The sequence below is a fragment of the Chrysemys picta genome, chromosome 7 (genome assembly GCF_011386835.1).
Source record: "Chrysemys picta bellii isolate R12L10 chromosome 7, ASM1138683v2, whole genome shotgun sequence".
Lineage (NCBI taxonomy): Eukaryota > Metazoa > Chordata > Testudines > Emydidae > Chrysemys > Chrysemys picta.
Window position 1 is genome coordinate 58554124 of NC_088797.1, and position 22060 is coordinate 58576183.

General features: G+C 48.2%; 1 protein-coding gene across 3 annotated transcripts in view; it reads left to right on the forward strand.

Annotated features, from left to right (window-relative positions):
- TLL2 (tolloid like 2) overlaps window positions 1-22060 on the forward strand; it is a 176970-nt gene that overhangs the window by 96883 nt on the left and 58027 nt on the right. For 2 of the 3 annotated variants that reach the window (XM_065551585.1, XM_065551583.1), the window contains exons 3-7: window positions 1709-1786; window positions 7205-7375; window positions 11755-11872; window positions 14131-14309; window positions 15776-15881. In XM_065551585.1, the coding sequence (XP_065407657.1) occupies window positions 1709-1786; window positions 7205-7375; window positions 11755-11872; window positions 14131-14309; window positions 15776-15881 (652 nt within the window). The remainder of the gene's footprint in view (window positions 1-1708; window positions 1787-7204; window positions 7376-11754; window positions 11873-14130; window positions 14310-15775; window positions 15882-22060) is intronic. The other variant, XM_065551584.1, reaches the window with a different exon arrangement.

Genomic DNA, 22060 nt, shown 5'->3' on the forward strand with positions numbered 1-22060 from the left:
ACCAAAGATCATTAAGCACTCAACGTTTTTGGGTCTGTTTTAAGAAGCTAAAAAAGATCAAAACACATTGAGCGAATTCCTCTACTTCTAACCCGTTTTGACATTTCCGTCATTTGCCTTATTTAGTTCTGGTTTTGTTGGTTTTGCTGACTTGTAATTATCTATCATGCTTTGCCTGAAATAAGCCCAGAAGTGGCCTCTTAAAGAGAGGCGGACTAATAGCTTTGGCCTCCCGGTCAGATGGGGAAGAGAGGCGAGTTAGGAAGTGTACTGTGACTAGAAAAGTTTACTTATGAAATAGGACACAATTTGGGGGCTATACAGGGACAGTTCGGAAAATTGCTTATATAAAAATAGCACCTCTTTACAACAGAGCACCTGCCTGTATGTATTCAGAACAATACTTTGGTGACACGTTTTTACTGTGTTTTACCTTTTAGCCCTGTAGAACCAGCACAGGCAGGAGAAAGCAGGAGCTGGATTCTGTTCCTTCTCATGATTATCAGCCGAATTGTTTACTAAGTTCTAATCCAGTTACACCTAGCATCACTGTGAACCTAGTCAGAGGGCACTGGGGTTGCACAGGTGTCACCGTGGACACAACCTGAAAACTTAATTACTGGCAATATCGCATGAGTGGGGAAGATCTCAGCTTGGCTCTCAGAGCACCAGCTGAGTTTGCAGGGCTGGCTTTAGCTTGTAAACTGAGCAGTTTCATTCTGGAGTCCTTTGAGACAGAAGCATGCAATCCCACGATGCAAGTTTTTTGTGTCATTTTCTAGCATAGAAGGGCACTTCAGACATTCCCCTGCAGCATTCTGAGGCCAGTAGCACCAATGCTAATCTAGTGCGGGAAAGCCAGGCAGTGATGCTGAGCTAATGGGAAAAAACACAGTGAAACTGACCAGTGTAGTTTCAGTGTCTGAGCTAAGGGACAACCTTTCCTCTGGTCAGGGCCGGTGCAACCCATTAGGCAACCTAGGCGGTCGCTTAGGGCACTACAATTTGGGGGGCGGCGACCGCGACAGTATTTCGGCGGCGGGAGCTTCTGCTGCCTCTGTGGGGGGCAGCATTTCAGGGTGGGACCTTCTGCCACCTAGGGCAGCAGAAAAGCTGGCAGTGCTCCTGCCTCTGGTTGTGAGACCTTGTGGGATTTGCAAGTATTGGAAGTAGACAGGGAATTTGGCTCTGACTGAACTGCAAGAAATAAAGTGGAATTGTGCAGTTCTTTATATTCAGTATTGTAATAACACCTAGAAGGGTTGTTGTTTTCAAGTGGGGACAGATCCATCTTAGGTAGAAATCAATCAATTGAGTGACCAGGGATGATAAGTGGCTTATTTCTTTATCATACCAGTGCCTTTTATTGTATTTAATAGCCACCGTAATGAATGTCTGGCTCTGAAATAGCGCTTTCCATTCACACATCACATTACAAAGATGGTAAGTCTCCCCATTACAAACTGGGGTGCAGAGAGGTGATGTCACTTGCCCATGATCACAGAGCAGGCTAATGGCAGAGCTCCAGTCCTGTGCGCTACCCACCAGGTCCCACACCTGTAAGGAGAGCGATCACTTTCCATCCCCATGGCAGGTCCCCTTCCAGAGATCGCACTGAGAAATCGATGTGCGTTGTCATCCTTTTGGTGCGTCTGCTCTCCCTGCCTGCTCACAATGGGCTCTCTCTCTCTCTCTCCTCTCTTTACAGGTGGCCTAGGGGAGCAGTCTGCCGGGGCCAGCCAGAACACCACGGCAACCAGTCGTAGTAGCAAAAAAGTTAAAAAGGGTAATGTGGTGCCCCGCCCAGACCTTTGGGTATCTTTTATTTCCTTTTTTATCCACTGTAAAAGAATGTTTTGTCCTGTATATGTGTGCTTGCACTGATCAGACCAGCTTTATCCCTGATGCACCTTCTCGTACCTGGGTGAAGGTTCAGCAGGGGTGGGTTTGGTCCAGTATAGCTCAATGAGGGTACACTGGTTGGGTGGGTGCTTGTGAGACTCTTTGCCCCTCTCCAAAAGCTAAGCTAACTGGGGACATGCACCATGTTGTGAAGCAGGGATATGAGCCTTCTTGCTTGCAGGAGCTGTGTCAGTGACTGGTTCCCTCCCTAGGTCAGAGTTCAAACACTAATGAGAGCAAAAAGAGGGAGCTACCACTGCCTAGACTGTACCTGATTTGTGGATAAATACAGGACATCAGTCTCTGGGGCTGGTGTAATTCCTACAGGTGCTACATGCTTTGCATTTACAAATCATTCTTCCCACTTTACAGGTGGAGAAACTGAGGCAGAGAGCTCAAGCAACATCCGGGGCCACATACCAAGTCCATGGATTAGAACTCAGGAGCACCTGGTTTCTAGTCCAGTGCTTGGTCCCCTGGACCATGTAGCTTCAGAATAGCTCCTGCTGACCTACCCAGTGTTTGCCATCTGGCCTCAGGATTAAATTCACTAACTCAAGGAAGAGCAGTTAATGGATATTGTGTAGGGCCTTGTTATCCAGAAGGCTGCATAGTGTTACTGGTCTTTCCACCCACTTCCCATTTGAGACACACCGGTGCAGATACTCATGTTTAAAACAGAGCTCAACCTTTCTGACAAACTGTCCATATCTAGACACCTGAGGCTAGAACATACAGTGTGTGTACACAAGCAGCAGGGACCATTTAACAGCTCCTCTTATCCCAAAGCACTTCATGAGCTACAGTCAGCATACGAGGAATCTCTTCACATCACCACTGAAATGCTGCCACTTCTGGGGTGGCTGTGGCAGCTAACAGCTCACAGAGACATTTACTCGTTTCAAGACAGAAAGTAAAGAAGGAAGCTATACTCAGTTGAGACTGCAGGAGGAACTTTAGAGAGGTGGACTCCTATAACTGTCCAGACTAGAATTTGCAGTGTTGTCATAGCCATGTTGGTCCCAGGGTATTAGAGAGACAAAGTGGATGAGATACTGTCTTTTATCGGACCAATTTCTGTTGGTGAGAGAGACAAGCTTTCAAAGCCACACAGAGTTTTCCTTTCTGGGGCCAGCAACTCTTTGAATAAGAACAGCCACTGCCGTTAGGCAAAAGATAGGGCCTCTCTCATTTTTAGCCTCTGTCTTAATTCTTTGTGGCATATGGGAGGTCTAGGTTGGATATTAGGAAACACTATTTCATCAGGAGGGTGGTGAAGCACTGGAATGGGATACCTAGGGAGGTGGTGGAATCTACATCCTTAGAGGTTTTTAAGGCCCGGCTTGACAAAGCCCTGGCTGGGATGATTTAGTTGCTGTTGGTCCTGCTTTGAGCAGGGGATTGGACTAGATGACCTCCTGAGGTCTCTTCCAGCCCTAATATTCTATGTACTGGGCTCAGAAAGAACTTCCCTTCACATTGATGGCTAGATATGAGGACCATTGCTTAAAGCCATGAACTCTATAGTCCTTGCTGGTCGCACAATGCTGCCTCACTTGCTACCGCTTCCACAAGCAGCCCCAGCTCTCTGCTGGAAGAGTTGGGACATTGTCGAGACAGTTGTTGATAAGGAAGGGCAGCCTCCTCTAGGGCCTTGCCACAAATAGAAGAGGATGGGGCAGAATCTCGGAGCTGCCAGCAGGGAAAGGACCAGGAGCTGCCAATGGGGTCTGAGCTTGGGGTTGCCCCAGCAAGGTGCATTGGGATCTCTAGGAAGGGGAAAGCACCTACGGCTGCTCTCCCTGTGGTCTCCCAGCTGACACAGGAGCACAGCTACAGAATCTGTCCCGTGGAACTCCTCATGTGCCACAAACGGCAGGCTTGGGCTGGAGAGTGGGGAAAAAGGCAACTAGCTTGGCTTGAATGGTGGTAATTGTCCATGTGCATATTCACTAAGCCTTATGGTAGGCCAAGGATGGTGCAAAATGGTGGCTGGGAGAAGGTGTCCAGGGGGCCCTCTCTCCCCTTTCCACACCAGGCAGCCATCTGAATGCTGCAAGCTGCTGCCCGTGGACTTCACCCAGAGAGTGTCACTGCACCCTGTTAAAGGTCCTACCTCGATGGCAGCTGGTGCAGAGAGGATGAGCCATGACCCGGCCCTTGTCCTGCTTCTTCCCTATAGGGCTCCTAGACCCACTGTCTGCTGCAGAGTCCCCCAGTCCTTGCATGGTGAGATGTGCCTAGTTCTGAGGGCCCGAGTGCTAGTCTCCTTCCATCTCCCTCACCCTCTTTGCACCCGCAGAGGGCTCCCCCAGTCTAGCCCATAATGCTGTAGAGCACAAGTACATGTGTCGGGGGTGGGTGAGAAGGCAAGTGGAGAAAGTGGATCCTCCTTCATCTGAAGCACCCGGCATTGACCCCTATAGTAACCAGAGTGTCTGACTAGCTGGCCCATGGGCTGGTTCTGGGATAGGCCGTTCCTATGCTTCTAAAATGCCTGATGCTCCTGCTCCCCTCTGCAGCCACATGAGACCCCTTCAGACAAATGAAAACGAACAAAAGGCAAATTCCAGGCATTGTGTCCTCGCTCAACCTGCAGCTTCAGGGAAGGCATTTGACAAGCAAGCATGGGCCCTGCAGGAGGTGGGCAGGGAGTTTGAAAGTTCATCCTTCCATCCCTCTGCTCTGCCTTAATTTCCTTCTCATTGTGCAGCACTGCTCAGCCTTGACAGCGCTGATTTGCTGCTTCACGTCTCCGCCAGGAGGATGAATGGGAGTGGGGCTCAGTCTGCAGCCCCTGCTAATCACGGTGGGCCATGGGGACCCCTCTTGCATGGAGAGTAAGGCTCAGCAGGCTCTGAGTATTTTTATAATGAGGCTTTTAAAAAAAAACCCAAACCCTGTGTGTGTAACTGATTCAAGAAGTGAGGCTGGTAACTGGCTCCACAACAGCAGTGATGCTGACAACAGCGCAAAGGCACCTCTGCCTGGAGCTTCAGCAAAACTTAAGCGATCCATGAGCCCAGATTGTGCCCCCCGGTGCACAAGCAGAAGGGTATGTATCTGGACCCGGGGTGCTCCTTCTTCATGACTCACCCCTCCAGCCAGTTCACCATAGTCCTCCCTTTCCAGGGTGTCAGAGTCCCATTGGATTAGCAACCCACTTGCCGGCCCAGTCAGCCTTCCGGGCCAAGGCCAGATCCAGTGCCGCTTTTCCAGCAGCTGGTAGAAGAACCCAGGCTGGCCCACTACTCCAGGTTCCAGTCCAGGGACCTTACACCTGGCAACCAGCTCCCAGGCCCTGGGGCTACTTTCCTAGATGCCTTCCTATTTCCCTTTTTATCTTCTGGACCGCCTCTGAGTTCATGGGCCCAAATGTCCTCTTCTCAGGGACTAACTGCGGACTACTACTTCTTTCCTCTGTAGCCCCAAACTCACCTCCCTTCTCTCTGGGAGCGGCTGCAGACTACGTCCCCAGCCATCCCCTTCTTTTCTTAGCCTGCTGGCTGTATACAAGCTCAGACTGTCCCTGCTGAGCTGGGCTTCACCATCAATTGGTATTTCAGTCTCTGGCTCTCCCCCAGGTTGTTAATTGTCCTAACAACCTACTCTGCCTAGGTGGGATGGACACCCCATCCCAGGGTGAAAATGGAGTTGTCAGTGGCCCATTCATTCAGCCCTCAGCCTCAGCGCTGATGCTGTCAGCCGGGGTATCGGTTAGCTTGAGTCATGTCACTGACTTGTCTTTGTGATGGGTCTACTTGTCCCCTGGGTACTGGACTGAGGGTCTGTCCAGGCTTCAGCTGGGGTATGTGACTGCAGGAGGTGTGGACTTACCTGCACAAGCCTTAATGTAGCCAGCTCAGGTTCCAATAGCAGGGCAGCACAGGCTTCAGCACGGATTGTACAAGCCCCACTGGAACCCTGGGTAATCACTGGGCAGCTAGCCCCCACTGAAGTCCATGCTGCTGCAGCTTCACTGCTATCAGTACCTGAGCTAGCTAGATTAAACCTAGCTCAGGTGTGTCTACACCTGCTGCAATTCCATGCTTTCATAGCAACGTAGACCTATCGTGAGACTCACCAGTTGGAAATTTGTGTGGGCCTTACAGCCTGTGTGTAAGTGTTCTTTAAAACAAGGCAGAGGAATAAAACAGACAGCAGGGAAGCTGTCTGGGGTGCAGTAAATGGCACATTTCTAGGTGCTCTGAGGGTCATTAATGAAAGAGGATCTGCAGGGACTGTCCCTCAGAGTTAATAAATCACTGTGAGAACTGGAGCAAGTGTGTTTGCAGCAGCACCAAGGCAGATGGAAATTAACGTTGTTGCCCATTTAGCAAGTAAGGGGGAGACATTTTCTCATTTCGCTTGTTAACTTTTTGTTCTTTTTGTACCAAAACAAGAGATTGAATGTGCACAGATTTGTAACTGATGCTGAGGATCTAATTTCTCCATTTTCCATGCTGAAAATCTGCAACCTCCTGGCAGAAACTGCCCAATTCACAGACCCTCCCAAGTGCCTGAAAAATTACATGTGAAAACTATTCAGCTTAGAATTTAGGAGGTTGCTCCTTCAGTTTGGGAGAGCAGATTCCACTTCTAAGTAGAAGTAGATTTGGATGTTTTTACCATTATAAAAATGTAGATGTTGTGGAATAGACTTCAGTCTCTAAACATGTTAGAATGAAGATGAGTCGATTAATTGAGAGTACACGCCAAATCAATAACTGCTTTCACAGTGGAATAAAGTCACAGGCAAAAGGACAAGGATATAGTTATGAGTTTATATGAAGGACCCTAGAGTTGTGATTACACTGGAAGGCCTAATGATTGTAATTGTTCAGCCTCCCTGTGCTTTGACTGACTGAGATGCAATGCAATGGAATTTACATTCATCTAATATGCCAGGAGCCCAAGCTGCCAATTTGGGGTCTAGAGGCAAACTCTCTGGTGGTGTTCGGATCTGGGATTTTGGTTTGGTCCCATCTCTACTCAAACTTCTAACTCAATGTCCCTGTCAGTGAGATTGCTGAATCTTAATGTGAAGAAACAGCAGAATGGCGATTCCCCTTCTGCTTTAGCATTGAGGATGAAGATGGGGAAGGTTAAATGATAAGACCATCTGCTACAAATTAGCTCTATGATAGCTCTGAACAAAACAAGGGCAGACCTAGATATGGCTTCTGGTTCATATTAACAGTTTGGCTTGTTCTGTTTTGTGTGCACCGAGGCCAGGGTATTGCCTTGGGGCTGCCCTGGGAAGCAAGAGGATTTAAACAGTGTTGCAACTTTTGTCTTGCAGATGGCAGGAGGAACGCCATGCTCTCAAGGAGGCCGACGGAGGAGGAGGGTAAAGACCTGCCTCTCTCAGCCGCTGGCTCCTCTCTCAGAATCCGCAGGGCAACCACATCCAGGGCAGAGAGAATCTGGCCCGGAGGGGTCATACCCTACGTCATTGGAGGAAATTTCACTGGTCAGTAGCAAAACCTAATGCTTAGCTGTTTGTGGCTTGGGGAACCCCTTCTTAGGAGATCTTCTCCACTCCTGACTCAAGAGTGCCTGATCTTTGGGAGCCCTTCCCTGGAGAGGGCTGGCTGCATGGCGAAGCGGCTGGACAAATAGCCAACCCCCACCCCTGAAGTTCCTGGAGAAAGGCCTCGGCAGTCAGTCCAGCCTACCTCTTTGCAGCTGGACACAGCTTAAAACTCCTATTCTGTGGTGGGTCAGAATCTGAAACCTGAGCTTGCTTCCTTGCTGTCTGGGTCTCCAGGATGGGAGTGCTGAAAAGGCAGGGCACTCTGACGCACAGGCATGGGGAAGAAAGTGCATTGGGCTGTTCTCTTGTGATCCCTCTGGTCAGCTGACCCCCGAGACCACTGGGCCTTGTGATTCTCCTCTGCACAGTTGGTCAGTGTGATGCCGAGCCACAAAGCAGCTGCGTGGGGAGGAGGAACAGGGAGCTCTGAGCTGGATCCCTGGATGGAATGGGGGATCTCTTAGTACAGCTCAGAGACCCTTGGTTGCGCAGTGTCCAAATGAGCATCACTTCCAAGAGTAGCTGCCTGGAGTGGGGCAGGTGTCCTGCCTACTGTGTTGCAATATCCATTGAGAGGATGTCTTTGCCTCTCTAGTGCAGCCCTGCCAGGCCATGCTTCCTTGTGTCTTTTGCTGTTTTGTTACCAGCCATGTGCATCTTAAAACATTCATTTGGATCCTGCCATTTCCCAGTGCTTTGTGCTTTGTTGGGGGAAGCCACAGGAGAGGTGCCCGGTTGCCATCCTCAGTCAGAGCAGCCTGGGAAAGGGTTTAAAGACTGGGGAGTCACAGCTTCCACAGAACCCTAGATGTGGGAAAGAGACCATCCCCCCCTTTCCTGCACAGGCCAGTGCAAGATCCTTCCTTACAATAAATCCCCCAGTGGTCTGTCCACCCTCGCTTTAAATAACTTCAGTGATGAGACTTCTACCACTTCCTTTGGGAGACTGTTCCAGTCTAATCTCTCACTGTGACAATATTTCTCCTAATATTCAACCCAATTTCACCCTAGTACTCTGCACTATACTCCTTGTGGCCCCTTGTGGCCTCTTTTAGGGTATGTCTACACTACCCGCCGGATCGGCGGGCAGCGATTGATCCAGCGGAGATCGATTTATTGCGTCTAGACTAGACGCGATATATCGATCCCCGAGCGCTCTCCCGTCGACTCCTGTACTCCAAGCACCGCGAGAGGCACAGGCAGAGTCGACCGGGGAGCAGCCGCAGTCGACTCACCACAGTGAAGACACCACGGTAAGTTGATCTAAGTATGTCAACTTCAGCTACGTTATTCACGTAGCTGAAGTTGCTTAACTTAGATCGATCCCGCCCCCCCCAATGTAGACCAGAGCTTAGTGTGCTTTCTACTTGAGATTTACTCCCTTCAAATATTTCTCCATGGTTCTATCTCCTTCTCCTAACCAAGCTACCCAGGGAGGGTTCAATTATTGCACTGCAGCAGAGCTCACAGGAGGGGGCGGTGCAGAGGCGCTGTCCTAGCAGGAGCTCCTGGAGGAATTGTGCCACTCAGGTGGGCATAACTGCTCCAGCAATCCCTGGGTGCTACAGGTGCAGTGCCACCCTTCAGCATGGCAGCATTCATAGACTCATAGACTTTAAGGCCAGAAGGGACCATCATGATCATCTAGTCTGACCTTCTGCCCATTGCAAGCCAAAAAACCTCACCCACTCCTGTAATAGACCCCTAACCTCTGGCTGAGTTACTGACATCTTCAAATCATGATTAAAGACTTCAGGTTACAGAGAATCTTCCATTTACACTAGTTTAAACTTGCAGGTGACCCATGCCCCGTGCTGCAGAGGAAGGTGAAAAAAAAAACAGGGTCTCTGCCAATCTGACCTGGAGGGAAATTCCTTCCTGATCTCAAATACGGCGATCAGTTAGACCCTGAACATGTGGGCCAGACCCACAAGCCAGACACTTTGGAAAGAATTCACTGTGGTAACTCAGAGCCCTCCCCATCCAGTGTCCCCTCACCGGCCCGTGGAGATATTTGCTGCTAGCAGTCACAAATCGGCTACATTATAGGCAGTCTTGTCATACCATCTCCTCAATAAACTTCTCTCTAGCTGGCAGTGCAGAACTCTCTCACCTGTCCCTTTGGGTGTAGGTGTAAGCCTGGAGCCGTCCTTGTGCACCGGGCAAAAGGACAGCAATTACTCCTGGCTCCTGTGTAAGGGCTCAGCGTGCATTCCGTGTCGCGCACTCAGCCAGGGCCAGACCATCTGTCCGTGTATGTACCTTTCAATCTCGCCTCAGAAATCTCTCCCTCCGGCTTTTTTTCCTCATTATCTTTTGCTCCTACTTTGAGGACATTTTTTTTTTTTGGCAGCAATTTTGCTTTATTCACTTGAATCTGAGGGAATGTACACCTAATACAGACCTGTAATTACCTGAGCTTTACATCTTTTGCTTTCCTGCCCTATGCTAGCATGGGAATGAATGCTGCGAGACTGTAGTCACATACAGAACAAAGCACCATGCCGTTTTGGCCATTTGGCCTCTCCCTTTTGCACGTGTGCCTCTTGATGGCAGAAGCAGAGAATCTGTACTTTACTGGTTTATGTATGCATGAAATATACTGTTAATGCTTAATCATGTTCATTAGTCATTTTAATACAGTAACTCATCATAGAACTGGAAGGGACCTCGAGAAGTCATCTAGTCCAGTCCCCTGCACTCAAGGCAGGATTAAGTATTATCTAGACCGGGGTGGGCAAACTACGGCCTGCAGGCCGGATCCAGCCCACCAGCTGTTTTAAGCTGGCCCTTGAGTTCCAGCTGGGGAGCGGGGTCAGGGGTTGCTCCATGCGGCTCCCGGAAGCTGTGGCATGGCCCCCCCTCCGCTCCTACGTGTAGGGGCAGCCAGGGGGCTTGGCTTTGCACGTTGCCCCCACCCCATGTGCTGCCCCCGGAGCTCCCATTGGCCGGGAACTGTGGCCAATGGGAGCTGCAGGAGCCTGTTGACTGGGCCGCATGCAGCAGAGCCACTTGGCCACGGCTCTGTGTAGGAGCTGAAGAAGGGACATGCCACTGCTTCTGGAAGCTGCTTGAGTAAGTGCTGCCCGGAGCTTGCACCCCTGAGCCTCTCCCCACACCCCAACCCCCTGCCCCAGCCCTGATCCCCCTCCCGCCCTCCAAATCCCTCGATCTCAGCCCAGAGTAAGTACCCTCCTACACACCAAATGCCCCAACCAGAGCCTGCACCCCTTCCTGCACCCCAACCCCCTGCCCTAGCCCTGATCCCCCTCCCACCCTCCAAACCCCTCGATCCCAGCCCGGAGCATACACCCCAAATTCCTCATCTCCAGCCCCACCCCAGAGCCCCCTCCCACACCCTGAACTCCTCATTTCTGCCCCGCCCCCGGAGCCTTCACCACAACCAGAGCCTTCACCCCCTCCCACACCCAACCCCAATTTTCTGAGCATTCATGGACTGCCATACAATTTCTATTCCCAGATGTGGTCCTCAGGCCAAAAAGTTTACCCACCCCGATCTAGACCATCCCCGACAGGTATTTGTCCAACCTGCTTTTAAAAATCCCCAATGATGGAGATTCCACAACCTCCCTAGGCAGTTTATTCCAGTGCTTGACCACTCTGACAGTTAGGATGTTTTTCCTAATGTCCAACCTAAACCTCCCTTACACATCGAGTGTAATGAGGAAGGACAAGCCTGGGTTACTATACTAAGCACTAAAGGTTCAGCTTTCAGAGGTGCTGAGCTTCTGCAGCTGCAGTTGGAGTCCATGGTGTGACGGGTTCGGTCACAGAGACCCCCTTGGGACTGTCCCCTAATGTGCTGAAATTACCTCTGAGCCTGTTTTCCCTGCCAGCCTGGGGCTTCCAGAACCCTGTCTTGTTGAGCCAGACACGGTAGCCTGCTGCAACACAGACTCAAGGGCTGAACCACGCCCCCAAAGCTGCAGGTTTTAACTGAAAACCACTCAGCAGGTTACCTATCTCCAGCTCCCAGACACCCAGTTCCCAATGGAATCCAAACCCCGAATAAACCCGTTTTACTCTGCATAAAGCGTATACAGGTTAAACTCATGAAATGTCCGCCCTCTATAACACTGATAGAGAGATACGCACAGCTGTTTGCTACTCCAGGTATTAATCACTTACTCTGGGTTTATCAATAAACAAAAGTGATTTTATTAAGCATATTCCAGTTACATCATATTCACACTCATAAACATATTTCCATAAAACATATGGAGTGCAACATCACACATGGGGACAGTGGAAAAATGGGGCCCTAAATGTTTGTTCTGCTCTGATTTCTTTTTCAGGCAGCCAAAGAGCTATTTTTAAACAGGCCATGAGGCACTGGGAGAAGCACACCTGCGTGACTTTTGTGGAGAGGACTGACGAGGAGAGCTTCATTGTGTTCACGTACAGAACCTGTGGGTAAGCGACATGCACCGGAGCACGTAATAGTGTCCAGTTACATGGCCTGCTGGCATCTTGCCAGATCCCGTACCAGCAAAATCAGTGATTGATTGCCAGGGTGCAAGATCAGACCTTCGCTTCCCTGATAAAACACATGTTGAAAGTGTCCTACACCCATTTTTTGTATTTCACAGATCAGACACTATAAAACACATTGTAAGCCCTTTGGGGCTATGTCTTGCCATCTAAGTGCCCCCAAAGGAGGTTCTGTCCCCATTTTACAAATGGCAGAATGAATCTTAGAGAAGTTGAGCTCCCAGTCCTGTAAGGAGCTCCATGTAGGTGACTTGGCCCAGATCACACAGGTAGGCTGTGGCAGGCCTGGGAATAGAATGTCAGAGCTCCTGAATTCTGTGCCACGTTATTAACGAGCCCTTGTGTAGTTCAAATGGATAGATTCTTGAAGGCTCCACTTTCCTTTTCAGTATTTATGCTGTTGGTTTCCTATCTGCGCTTTTGTTCTGACAATGAAAGTATCCGTTATTAATTAACGTAGCGCCTGGGAACCCCAGCCATGGACCAAGGCCCCATTGTGCTAGGCGCTGTACGAACACATAGCAAAAAAGACAATCCTGTCCCCAAAGCACTTATAGTCGAAGTAAATGGGACAGTGTCTCTCTGTTTATGGTTAATTTCTGACTCTTTTCACTCTCTGGCTTCATTCAGTAGCCTATAGGTCGTTTGGGGAGGTAAATGCTGCAGGAGAATGTCAGAATTCCCCACCACTTGCCCCCGTAATACCTGTTTATTTAAAAAAAAAAAAAAAAAGTCATGCACATATTTTAGAATTTTGTCAGATTTTCGGGGAAGGGAGGAAAAACAAAATCTAAATGTTGGGCCTATTAGTTCTTTAAACCAGGGCTTTCCTTAAGTGATAAAAGTGTTATATGCCAAGGTGTGTCAAAGCACTGTTGGAAGGTGGGTAGGTAGGGAGATGGCATTGTCAGGGGCGGGGGTGGTGGTGCGTGCCTGCCCTCTGCTGGATGGAATGTCAGACTCAGGCACCTGACTCAGGCACTTTTGTAAATGCCACTAGGTTCCCACGTGCATCTTTAGGCACCTAAATACCTTCATAACTCTGGCCCATGGTTTTCTGCCTAGGAAATCTATTGCTGGTGAATGTGCTTGGTCCCCTCTAATCATTCCCCCTCTGTCATTCAGGATACATCTACCCTTGGAGCGAGGGTGGTGATTCCCTGCTCACATAGACATACTCACGCTAGGACTCATCAAACCAGTGCGCTAAAAATAGTAATGTAGTCACAGTAGCACAAGTGGTAGTGAGTGGCAGCAGGGTCATGGGATCCAGGTGAGTTTGTGCTCAGGGCAGCTAGACCTGCTTGCCACTGTCCATGCTACCATGGGTCTGCTACTATTTTTAGCTTGCTAGCTCAACGTATGTCTACACAAGCTGGGAATCACACCCTGAGCTCCAAGTGGAGACATAGCCTCAGTTTCAGGAACCCAGCATAAGTTAGTGACCTCTCTGGATAGGGGGTCTTGCCATCTTGGATGCTCTTGCTGAGATGGGCCTGAGCGTTTGGGGGAGTTCCAAATTCATATCTGATTCCAGCTTCATGCCTCCTCATCACAGAGGGGCTGCCCCTGAACATCTCCAAACCTGGTGGAGTCCAGATCTAATCCAAACTCCCCAGGCCTATCTCTCAATAGAGAGCGATACCATGGTCTTCAGCAAAAAAACCCAACACCAAACAAAACAAAAAACTCTAGCATGCAGTGTAGGGAGACCCGAGGCTGTTCTGCTCCAAAAACCTACCCCCGATAAAAAGGCTAAAAGGGATGTGAGTGTGAGAGAGAGAGAGACAGCATGCATGATCTCTCAATAAGATTAGACCTGTCTTCTCTGGAGCACCTTGAGCCAATAAAACATAAGAACAGCCATACTGGTCAGACCAAAGGTCCACCTAGCCCAGTGTCCTGTCTTCTGATAGTGGCTAATGCCAGGTGCCCCAGAGGGAATGAACAGAACAGGCAGTCATCAAGTGATGCATCCCATGTCGCCCATTCCTAGCTTCTGGCATACAGAGACTCCATCTCTGCCATCCTGGCTACGTAATTCTAAATTCTTTAGTTGATCTGACTCCATCCAGCAGGGCAGTGGTGCATACTCTGCCAGTTGATAGACACATGCTACTCCAGCCATACCAGCATGGTTTCACCCATTAAAGTCATTCATTCAGTTGTTTGTTTTTCAGTTGCTGCTCATATGTGGGTCGCCGAGGGGGTGGTCCCCAGGCCATATCCATCGGCAAGAACTGTGATAAGTTTGGCATCGTGGCCCACGAGCTGGGCCACGTGGTTGGGTTTTGGCATGAGCATACGCGGCCCGACCGGGACCAGCATGTCACGATCATCAGAGAAAACATACAGCAAGGTAAAGAAGAAGCTCTCATACCAATTTCAGATGCTGTGTGGTGGAAACCTCAGACCTCCCTGGGCTTGTGCACAACTCCTCTTCAGCTTAGAGTTACAGCGGATAGCCTCAGTTATTGCAAAAAGAAACCAAACTACAATGCCAGGCATTGCAGAGAAAGAGGGCCAAAATATTCAAGTGACTAGCGATTTTAATACACTGGGAGGGGAATTTTCAGAGGGTAAGATCCAGTCCCCTTTAATGTCTCTAGTTGCTTCTGGAATCCTCAGCCATAGATATTTACTAAACAGAAATATATTAAAGGAATTTACAAGATAGCTGAGAAGCCCCATCATTATTTTGCTGGCTTCAGAAATGTAAATGGTACTGGTGCTTCCCTTGATGCCAGACATTGCTTTACCTGTCTGGTTATGTACATTAGGACGAGAGCTGTGTAAGCTAGTGGTAATTGTGAGCTCTCTTTAACTGTTCCAGTATGAAAACAAGCACTACAGGACACGCGCTAGACTGTGACTGACTTTTCCAGAGCATTTCTTGTGGTAAAGTTATATGGGTGAAATAGGATAAAATGCATTTTGAAACCGATATGGAAAGGGGGTTGGGTCCAACAGAGACTTGTTCTTCATTTTAGGCCTTTTGTACGTCTCAGTGGGTATAATACGTTTTATGTAGACCACCCAGAAATGCCCCTTTTGAGTAGAGCTGGGTGAAACTTTTCTGACAATGCATTTTTTCACTGAACTATATAGATTTGTTAGTCTCTAAGGTGCCACAAGTACTCCTGTTCTTTTTGCGGATACAGACTAACACAGCTGCTACACTGAAACCTATATAGATTTAGGTCACCTGAAGCATGCTGTGAATTTGTGTCAAATTTACCAAATTGTTTGAGCAAAAAAAAAAGTCAATGTTTTTCTTGTGACATTTTCAAAACGGAATGTTTTGTTTTTATTCAAAATTTGGTTCAAATTTACTCTTGATTTTATTTTTAAACAGGTTAAAAAAACACGAAATGTTTCATTCCACCCAAACCAATTTTATTTTCAACTTTTTCATTTTGCCTAAAAATTTGAGATAGCAGGTGGGTGAGATAATATCTCTTATTGAACCAACTTCTATCAGTGAAAAAGACAAGCGTTTCGAGCTTACCCAGAGCTCTTCTTCTGAGTAAGTTCAAAAGCTTGTCTTGGTCACCAAGAGAAGTTGGTCCGATAAAAGATATTACCTCCCCGACTTTCTCTCTAATATCCTGCGACCAACATGGCTACAACACTGCAGACAAAACATTTGAAACATTTATTTCGGGTTGACCCAAAATGAAAATATTTTCTAATTTTTATTTTGGTGATTTGGCCACCAAACCAAAAATTATTTATTTGCACAGCTCAGCTTATGAGTGCTCTTTTGAGCCAGGCTCTCAGATTTCCAAGAAACATTTTTCCTTTTAATGGAGCCTTGTGTCGCAGGTCAGGAGTACAACTTCTTAAAGATGGAAGCCGGGGAAGTGAATTCTCTGGGAGAGACCTATGACTTTGACAGCATCATGCACTACGCCCGGAACACCTTCTCAAGGTCGGAATCCAAGGTTATTTCTCTTTACTACTTTATATAGTGCCTGGCTACCCAGGCTGTGTAGCGGCTAGAAGGAAAGCTGTGAGTTGATTGCAGATAAGCATGGCATATGCAATGATTTCAGTTGAGGGATATATCAAGCTGCAGGAATTTGCTCTGCAAGCTTCATAAAGCAGAAGAATAAAAATGACTCAGTGGAAACATGGGGAAATCCTGTTCTCTTCCCCACTACTCTGACCTCCACCTTGCACAAATACCCATAAGACCTGACCTCCAAATATACTATAGCGAAACCAGGTACTTCCTGCCTGCTGTCGGCATTCTCTCCTTCCTCCCCTATTGAAGTGACTCTGAGGGTTCCTGGCCTGCTCCTCCCACCGCATGGATAGCGAAGGTCAAAATGTGAATGTCAGTGGGAATTGGGCCCACATATCTGGGCCCAATTCTGCCCCCACTGGTCTTGTCTAGACGTTAGGACCTGCAACTCACCACTGGTGCAGGCTAGAATGGATGCCTGTCACTGGTGGAGCAGTCCATAGTGGGTCCTTATGTAGCTGAAGCTTGTGGGATCAAGTTGATTAATTGCAGCTCTGTCCTTGAAGCAGAATTCCCATCCATGTTACAGGACAATACAAAGAAAGATGCTGCTGACAAGAGACAACCATTTTTAGGAGCTGGAATCCTGGCTTATCCTTCTGTCGTGATTAGCAAACTAAAAAATAGAACTTGTTGGGAGGTTCACGATGCTGATGACTGAAATTTACCTACTTGTGCTCTGAGCAGGGTGGGATGAGAGCCGTGTATGGGGGGTATCTCTGGGGAACTTTCAGCTCAGTTAATCAAGACAGCGCCAAGCGTCCCTGCCCAAGAAGAGCCATTTACATGTATGCAAACAAGCGGTGATCTGATGTAATTGTCCTGCTCACACAGCTCTGAGCAGTGTCATTGATTCTACAAAAGCAGTGCCACACCACTCCCTTGGCAAGGAAACTTAGATTAGTAATGTAAACCTTGACATTCACAGTAAAGGGATCAGGGGACTGCGTACACTCAAAATCTCTTCTGCCTGAAAAGGGACTTATTCCAAAAACCCCTCCTGTCACTGTAAGTGGAAGATGGTAGGAAAATTCTTTTTTAGAAAGTATTGAGCTGAGTATTTGCGGGTCAGATGCTGAGATGAGTATGTAGATAAGCGTGTGATGCCAGCTCTCACAATCCAACCAACTCCTTTATTGTACAGGGGACTTCAGTGTTACACAGCATGGTTGTTTGTGAGGATAATTCTGAACTTAGCTTTGAGCTTCCTGGTTTTCAGACTTGTGCTTTTAAATTGCAGCAATGCATTAAGCTTTATTTCCTTTACACTCCCAGACAAACAACTCTGCTAAGATAGAAGTTAAGTTGTAAATACCAATCAATAACTTCAGTTATTTTATTATTGCGGTATGTGACCAAGTTACCCTGTGCTATTCACTACAGACTTATGACCGTGGACTGTAGAATTATAAAAGGAGAGGGGAAGTTGCTAACTCCTTTCCCCTTTCAATGGTTAGTTGGAAAGAGGTGAATATAAGCATCTTTGGCCTACATTTCCAACTTGGGTGCTTAAAGTTAGGCTAAAAGTTTTCCTCAGGTGTTGAACACCCATAGCTTCCACCAAAGCTGTAGGTCCTCTGCACCACTGAAAATCAGATCACTGTTGTTTAGTTGCACTAGGTGTGCATGGCATTTTACAGACAGGTCAGGTTGCAGGTCCTAGCCTGAGCAGCTTCCCTTCTAAAGGTCCTGTTCTGTAAACACTTTCTACTGTGTGTTGTGCCTGTTGCTGTGAATACTCAGTCCCATTGATTTGAATAGGGACATCTCGTGGTAGTACGTACTATATTCAATAGTGTTTTCAGAATCACGTTCTCTGTCTGTGCTGCCCAAAGAGGTCACATCCCAAGCACACTTTCAGGAGCTATTCTTACCGCTTAAATTTCCAGAGCCATATGTTTAGGGCAGCAGAGATGATCTACTCATCCTTTGATTGAACCTGGGGGAGACTTAAATTCAGATTGTCTTGCCAGAACGCTTGATTGCACAGTGCACAATATGCAAAGATGACTGACTTTTTAACCACCCTATTGTCATGGAGTTAGACCTGAACTGGTGTAAGGTTCTCTCAGAAGCAGTTGAAGGGCTTGGAAGCAAGGGTTTGATGAGATTGGGGATGGGATGCAGAGCCTTTGAATCCAGCCCATATGAACAGTGACCCAAAATGATGGTGGTCAGTGGCTTTTGTGAATGAGCTGAGGATTTCTGTCTGAGTTCCTGCTCCAGCTAATTATCATATAAGGCTGCAAAGAAGGGGGTCCATCTTTGCATGGGCCTTACATACCCAGCTCCCACCTCACCCCTATAGGTGGTCTTTTCAGTCAGAGTTGAGGGCAATGCTGGAAAAGTTGTGTTCCTGCTGCCCATTCCATGAATGCAGGATTTTATTCATTGGGCTGTTGATCTGGAATCTTTAGCCAGTGTTAAAAATTACTCACAAATTCAGCTCTGCAACTGACTTGTGAAGTGCCTGACCTACTGGAAAGCTCTCCCCTAACTCCCAGTTCTGCACAGCTGGTGTGCCTGGAACTCCCATTTACTCCAGTGCACCAGAGTTTGCAAGAGGGAATCCATTTCTTTCAAGCACATCCACACTGCAGACCTTTTTATTGCATTACTATTATTGCATATTATTAATTAATTATTGAATTAATTAATTGCATCATTTCACTTGGAAAGAGGACCCTTTTCATGTGTGCTCTTCATTGCTAAAATTGAACACAAATATTTTTGTTAACCTCTCTAGTCTTATGGACGTGCCACACCTATTATTTTGCTCTCTTGTTGATGCAGGATTAAAATCCACTGTGGTCAGCAGGTAGAGTGACCAGATGTCCCGATTTTATAGGGTCAGTCCTGATATTTGGGGCTTTTTCTTATATAGGCTCCTATTACCCCCATCCCCATCCCGATTTTTCACACTTGCTATCTGGTCACCCTATTGGCAGGAAGAATTATGAAATATGCTGTAGTGTCGCCCACTCTGGGGATGGGTGTGGGGAAGGTGCTTACTGCATTCAGAGATGTCTTTGTATCAGATAACCTGGAGCAGGCAGTTTTTCTTCCCTTGGGGCATCTGCTAAACCCTACCAGAGTTCAGTGGAGTTCAAATGGTAAGAATTGTCTCTCACAAAAGCAGGATTAAGATATTACCTCCGTTTATACTGTAGATGCCTTAGTCTGCATCCCTTGAAATCCAGAACTCCTCAGACTATTGAAGGGCCAAAAATGGCAATAATACTTCTGAATATAATTGTGTGTTTTACGTCTGTTCTCTAAACCTTTTGTCTCCCTGACCCATTGTCCCCCCAGCAATGGTCTTTTTGCAATAATTCAAGTGAGCACTAATCGCTTCTGTGGGCATTAGTTTTGTATCCACAGTAAGCAGGCAGCGCTGGCATGCAAGTTTTACATATCCTGTGTGTGTTTTTAATGCAATAAAAAGGTACAGGCAAATTGTGGCCCACATTCTCTGCTGATGCATGAAGCTGTGCAGAGGGGACCTGTGTTTTGTGGCTGAGAGTTGGAAAATGGAATCCTTGCTTTCCCATCCCAGACTGGAGCCAGGGTATGAAATAGCCATACAGCAGCGGCTACTGCAGCCCTGGGCCTGTGGGAACTGCTATGACTCGCCACATGACACCTACTTAATGCTGCAAGCACCTTCTTTTAGACCGGACAACATTGAGATCCTGCTCACACTGCTGTTTTTTCAAGAGTAGTGTGTTCACCCTAGTGCCCTGAGCAAATTTCAGGGTGGATGGCTGCATTCTGCTTTGCTGAACTTCCCCTGCAGTTTAATTGGGATTTTTCTCCTCTGGTCCTAAACTACTGCCTGGTGCTGCTGTGCACTGCTGGAAAATTGCCCTGTTCCCCACCAGTGGTGGCTTCACTTCAGTGGGGAGTGAAACGATCTCTGCTCCGTTCTCTGAAATGGTTCTAATATTCATGTTCTGAAGATTGACTTTGTTTCCTGGGATTTTAAAGTGACTTTTCTACACAATCTGTATTGTCATAGTTTAGTTAGCAGTTTGTCATCCAGCCTTCCTGGTGTAGTTTAGAGGATGCTGCTAATTTAGTTGCACAGCCAGTGTCACACATCCTTCCTTAGGCACAAGGCAAGCAATGAGGGAGTTAGCGCAGTAATTTAGCTCTGAATTTAAGTGCATATATATGAGAGGCATTTTTCCCTGTTACTTTGTCATACCTAATCCGTAGGATGCTCTGTAAGTACAATGTACTGGGTACTTGTCATTAATGATTGTCATGACTCCATTTATCTGGAATTTGATTTCTTCACTTCCAAGTACTTAGTGTTGTTGTGGTTTTTTTTTTAATGGGATATTTATTAATAATGTAGCAGGAACTCTGTATTCACATGGCTACATTCTCTGGGGACCAGGGACAACTTGTATTTCCATACACCTCTGTCACAACCTGGCCAAGGCCTCCTCTCTGCATGGACACCATGCTGCTGAGGGGACCCAACACTGTATCCTACAGTCCTTTGCGCCTGTTGTGTCTAGGTGGTGATTGGCCACTGTTGCCGGCTCTGAATCTCTGAGGCACACTCCCAGGTGCAGACCCAGTGTCTGACACCCTTTCTTAGGATGTGGGCTCCCCTGCCCAGCCACCTTGAACCCACAAACCTGTGCCCGAACCCTCCAGAGCCTCCAGTTGCTTATATGTGCTCCCTCAGAGTTCCACCTCTCTGTGGGTGCTCCAAGCTTCTCAGGTAACCCCCTCAGGGACAACATGGCAGGCAAGCAAGGGACGCAGACTCCGCTAAGGAACTTCTTAACCACAGGCACCTTTACCGATCTTTGCAAAATAATGGGCGGTCCTGAGACGCACCGCCCCACCTCCGCCTGGTCTCACCACTCTAGTGAGGCCAAGATCTGGTCAGCATTTCAGGCTTGGCCTGGTCTCTCTCTCTCTCTCCTTAGCCCAGTCTTCTGGCATGTGACGGTGGCCACTGCCACTTTGCTCAGAGAAACCCCTTGTTAAATACGTTTAGCCCCTTTTTGCCCATGTGTGCTGGCTGGGAACTGCCAGACCCTTCTCCCAGTCAAGCTCCTGTGTTGAGTCCATTTTCCTATGGCAATGAGACATTAGGTGAGAGACATTCGAAGCTGATAGCCCTAGATTGCTCTATGATGCTTCTCTGTCATAGTCATTCAACTAGGTTCTAAACCCTAATCCAAACTGCATATTCTCACCCCAAATGGAGGTCACACTATGACAGTAAAGTTACAGTCCAAGATGGAGGTTGTGGGAGTTCACAGTCTGATATGGGCATATCCCGCTCTGTCAGAGCCACTGTGAAAGGAAGCATGGGACCAAGCCCGCCAATGGGTGGGGGGAGCGCAAAGGGGGCAATTGTCCAGGGTGATTTAAAAGGGCCTGGGGGCCCTGTCCACTGCCATGGTAGCAGCAGTGGCTGCCAGGAGCCCAGGGCCCTTTTAAATTGCCCAGGCAGGCCACAGAGCTGCTAGGCATGTGCTTGGTGGTACTGGCGGTGGCAAAGGCAGCTGGGCAGACATATAGAAGCCCTGGCCATGCCAGAAGAATGTGCCCAGCAGTGCAGCTGGCAGTTCACTGAGCACCAGCCAGCGCAGGCGCAGCACTGCCCAAATGTTAGGCGGACCTGTTTGGCCCTGGGCAGAGCCATCCCTAAGGTACAGCGAATTGGGGTGACCGCTCTGGGCCACGTGCTTTGGGGAGGGGGGGATTGGGCTGGCGCGATTGGCCAGTGTGGTCGGTCCTGGAAGTGACGGATTTGTCATTTCCACTCCAGGTCCGGGACTACCCTAGGGACAGCCCTGGCCCTAGGGATGGGAATTGCTGTCAGTGGGCCTGCATGGGACAGTGCCAGACAGTAGGAATCTGTGTCACCCTGTAACAGCTGCCATTAGTGGGTGTCACTGGGGATTGAACCCCGGAACTCCAGCACTACAATCAATAGCTGCTGTCAGTTGAACTAATGGGGTAATTCCTCTGGCTGGTGACACACGATCCTCTGTGGATCAGCAACCGGACGGGCTTGCATAGCACAACACAGAGTGTTTTATACCCACATTGCT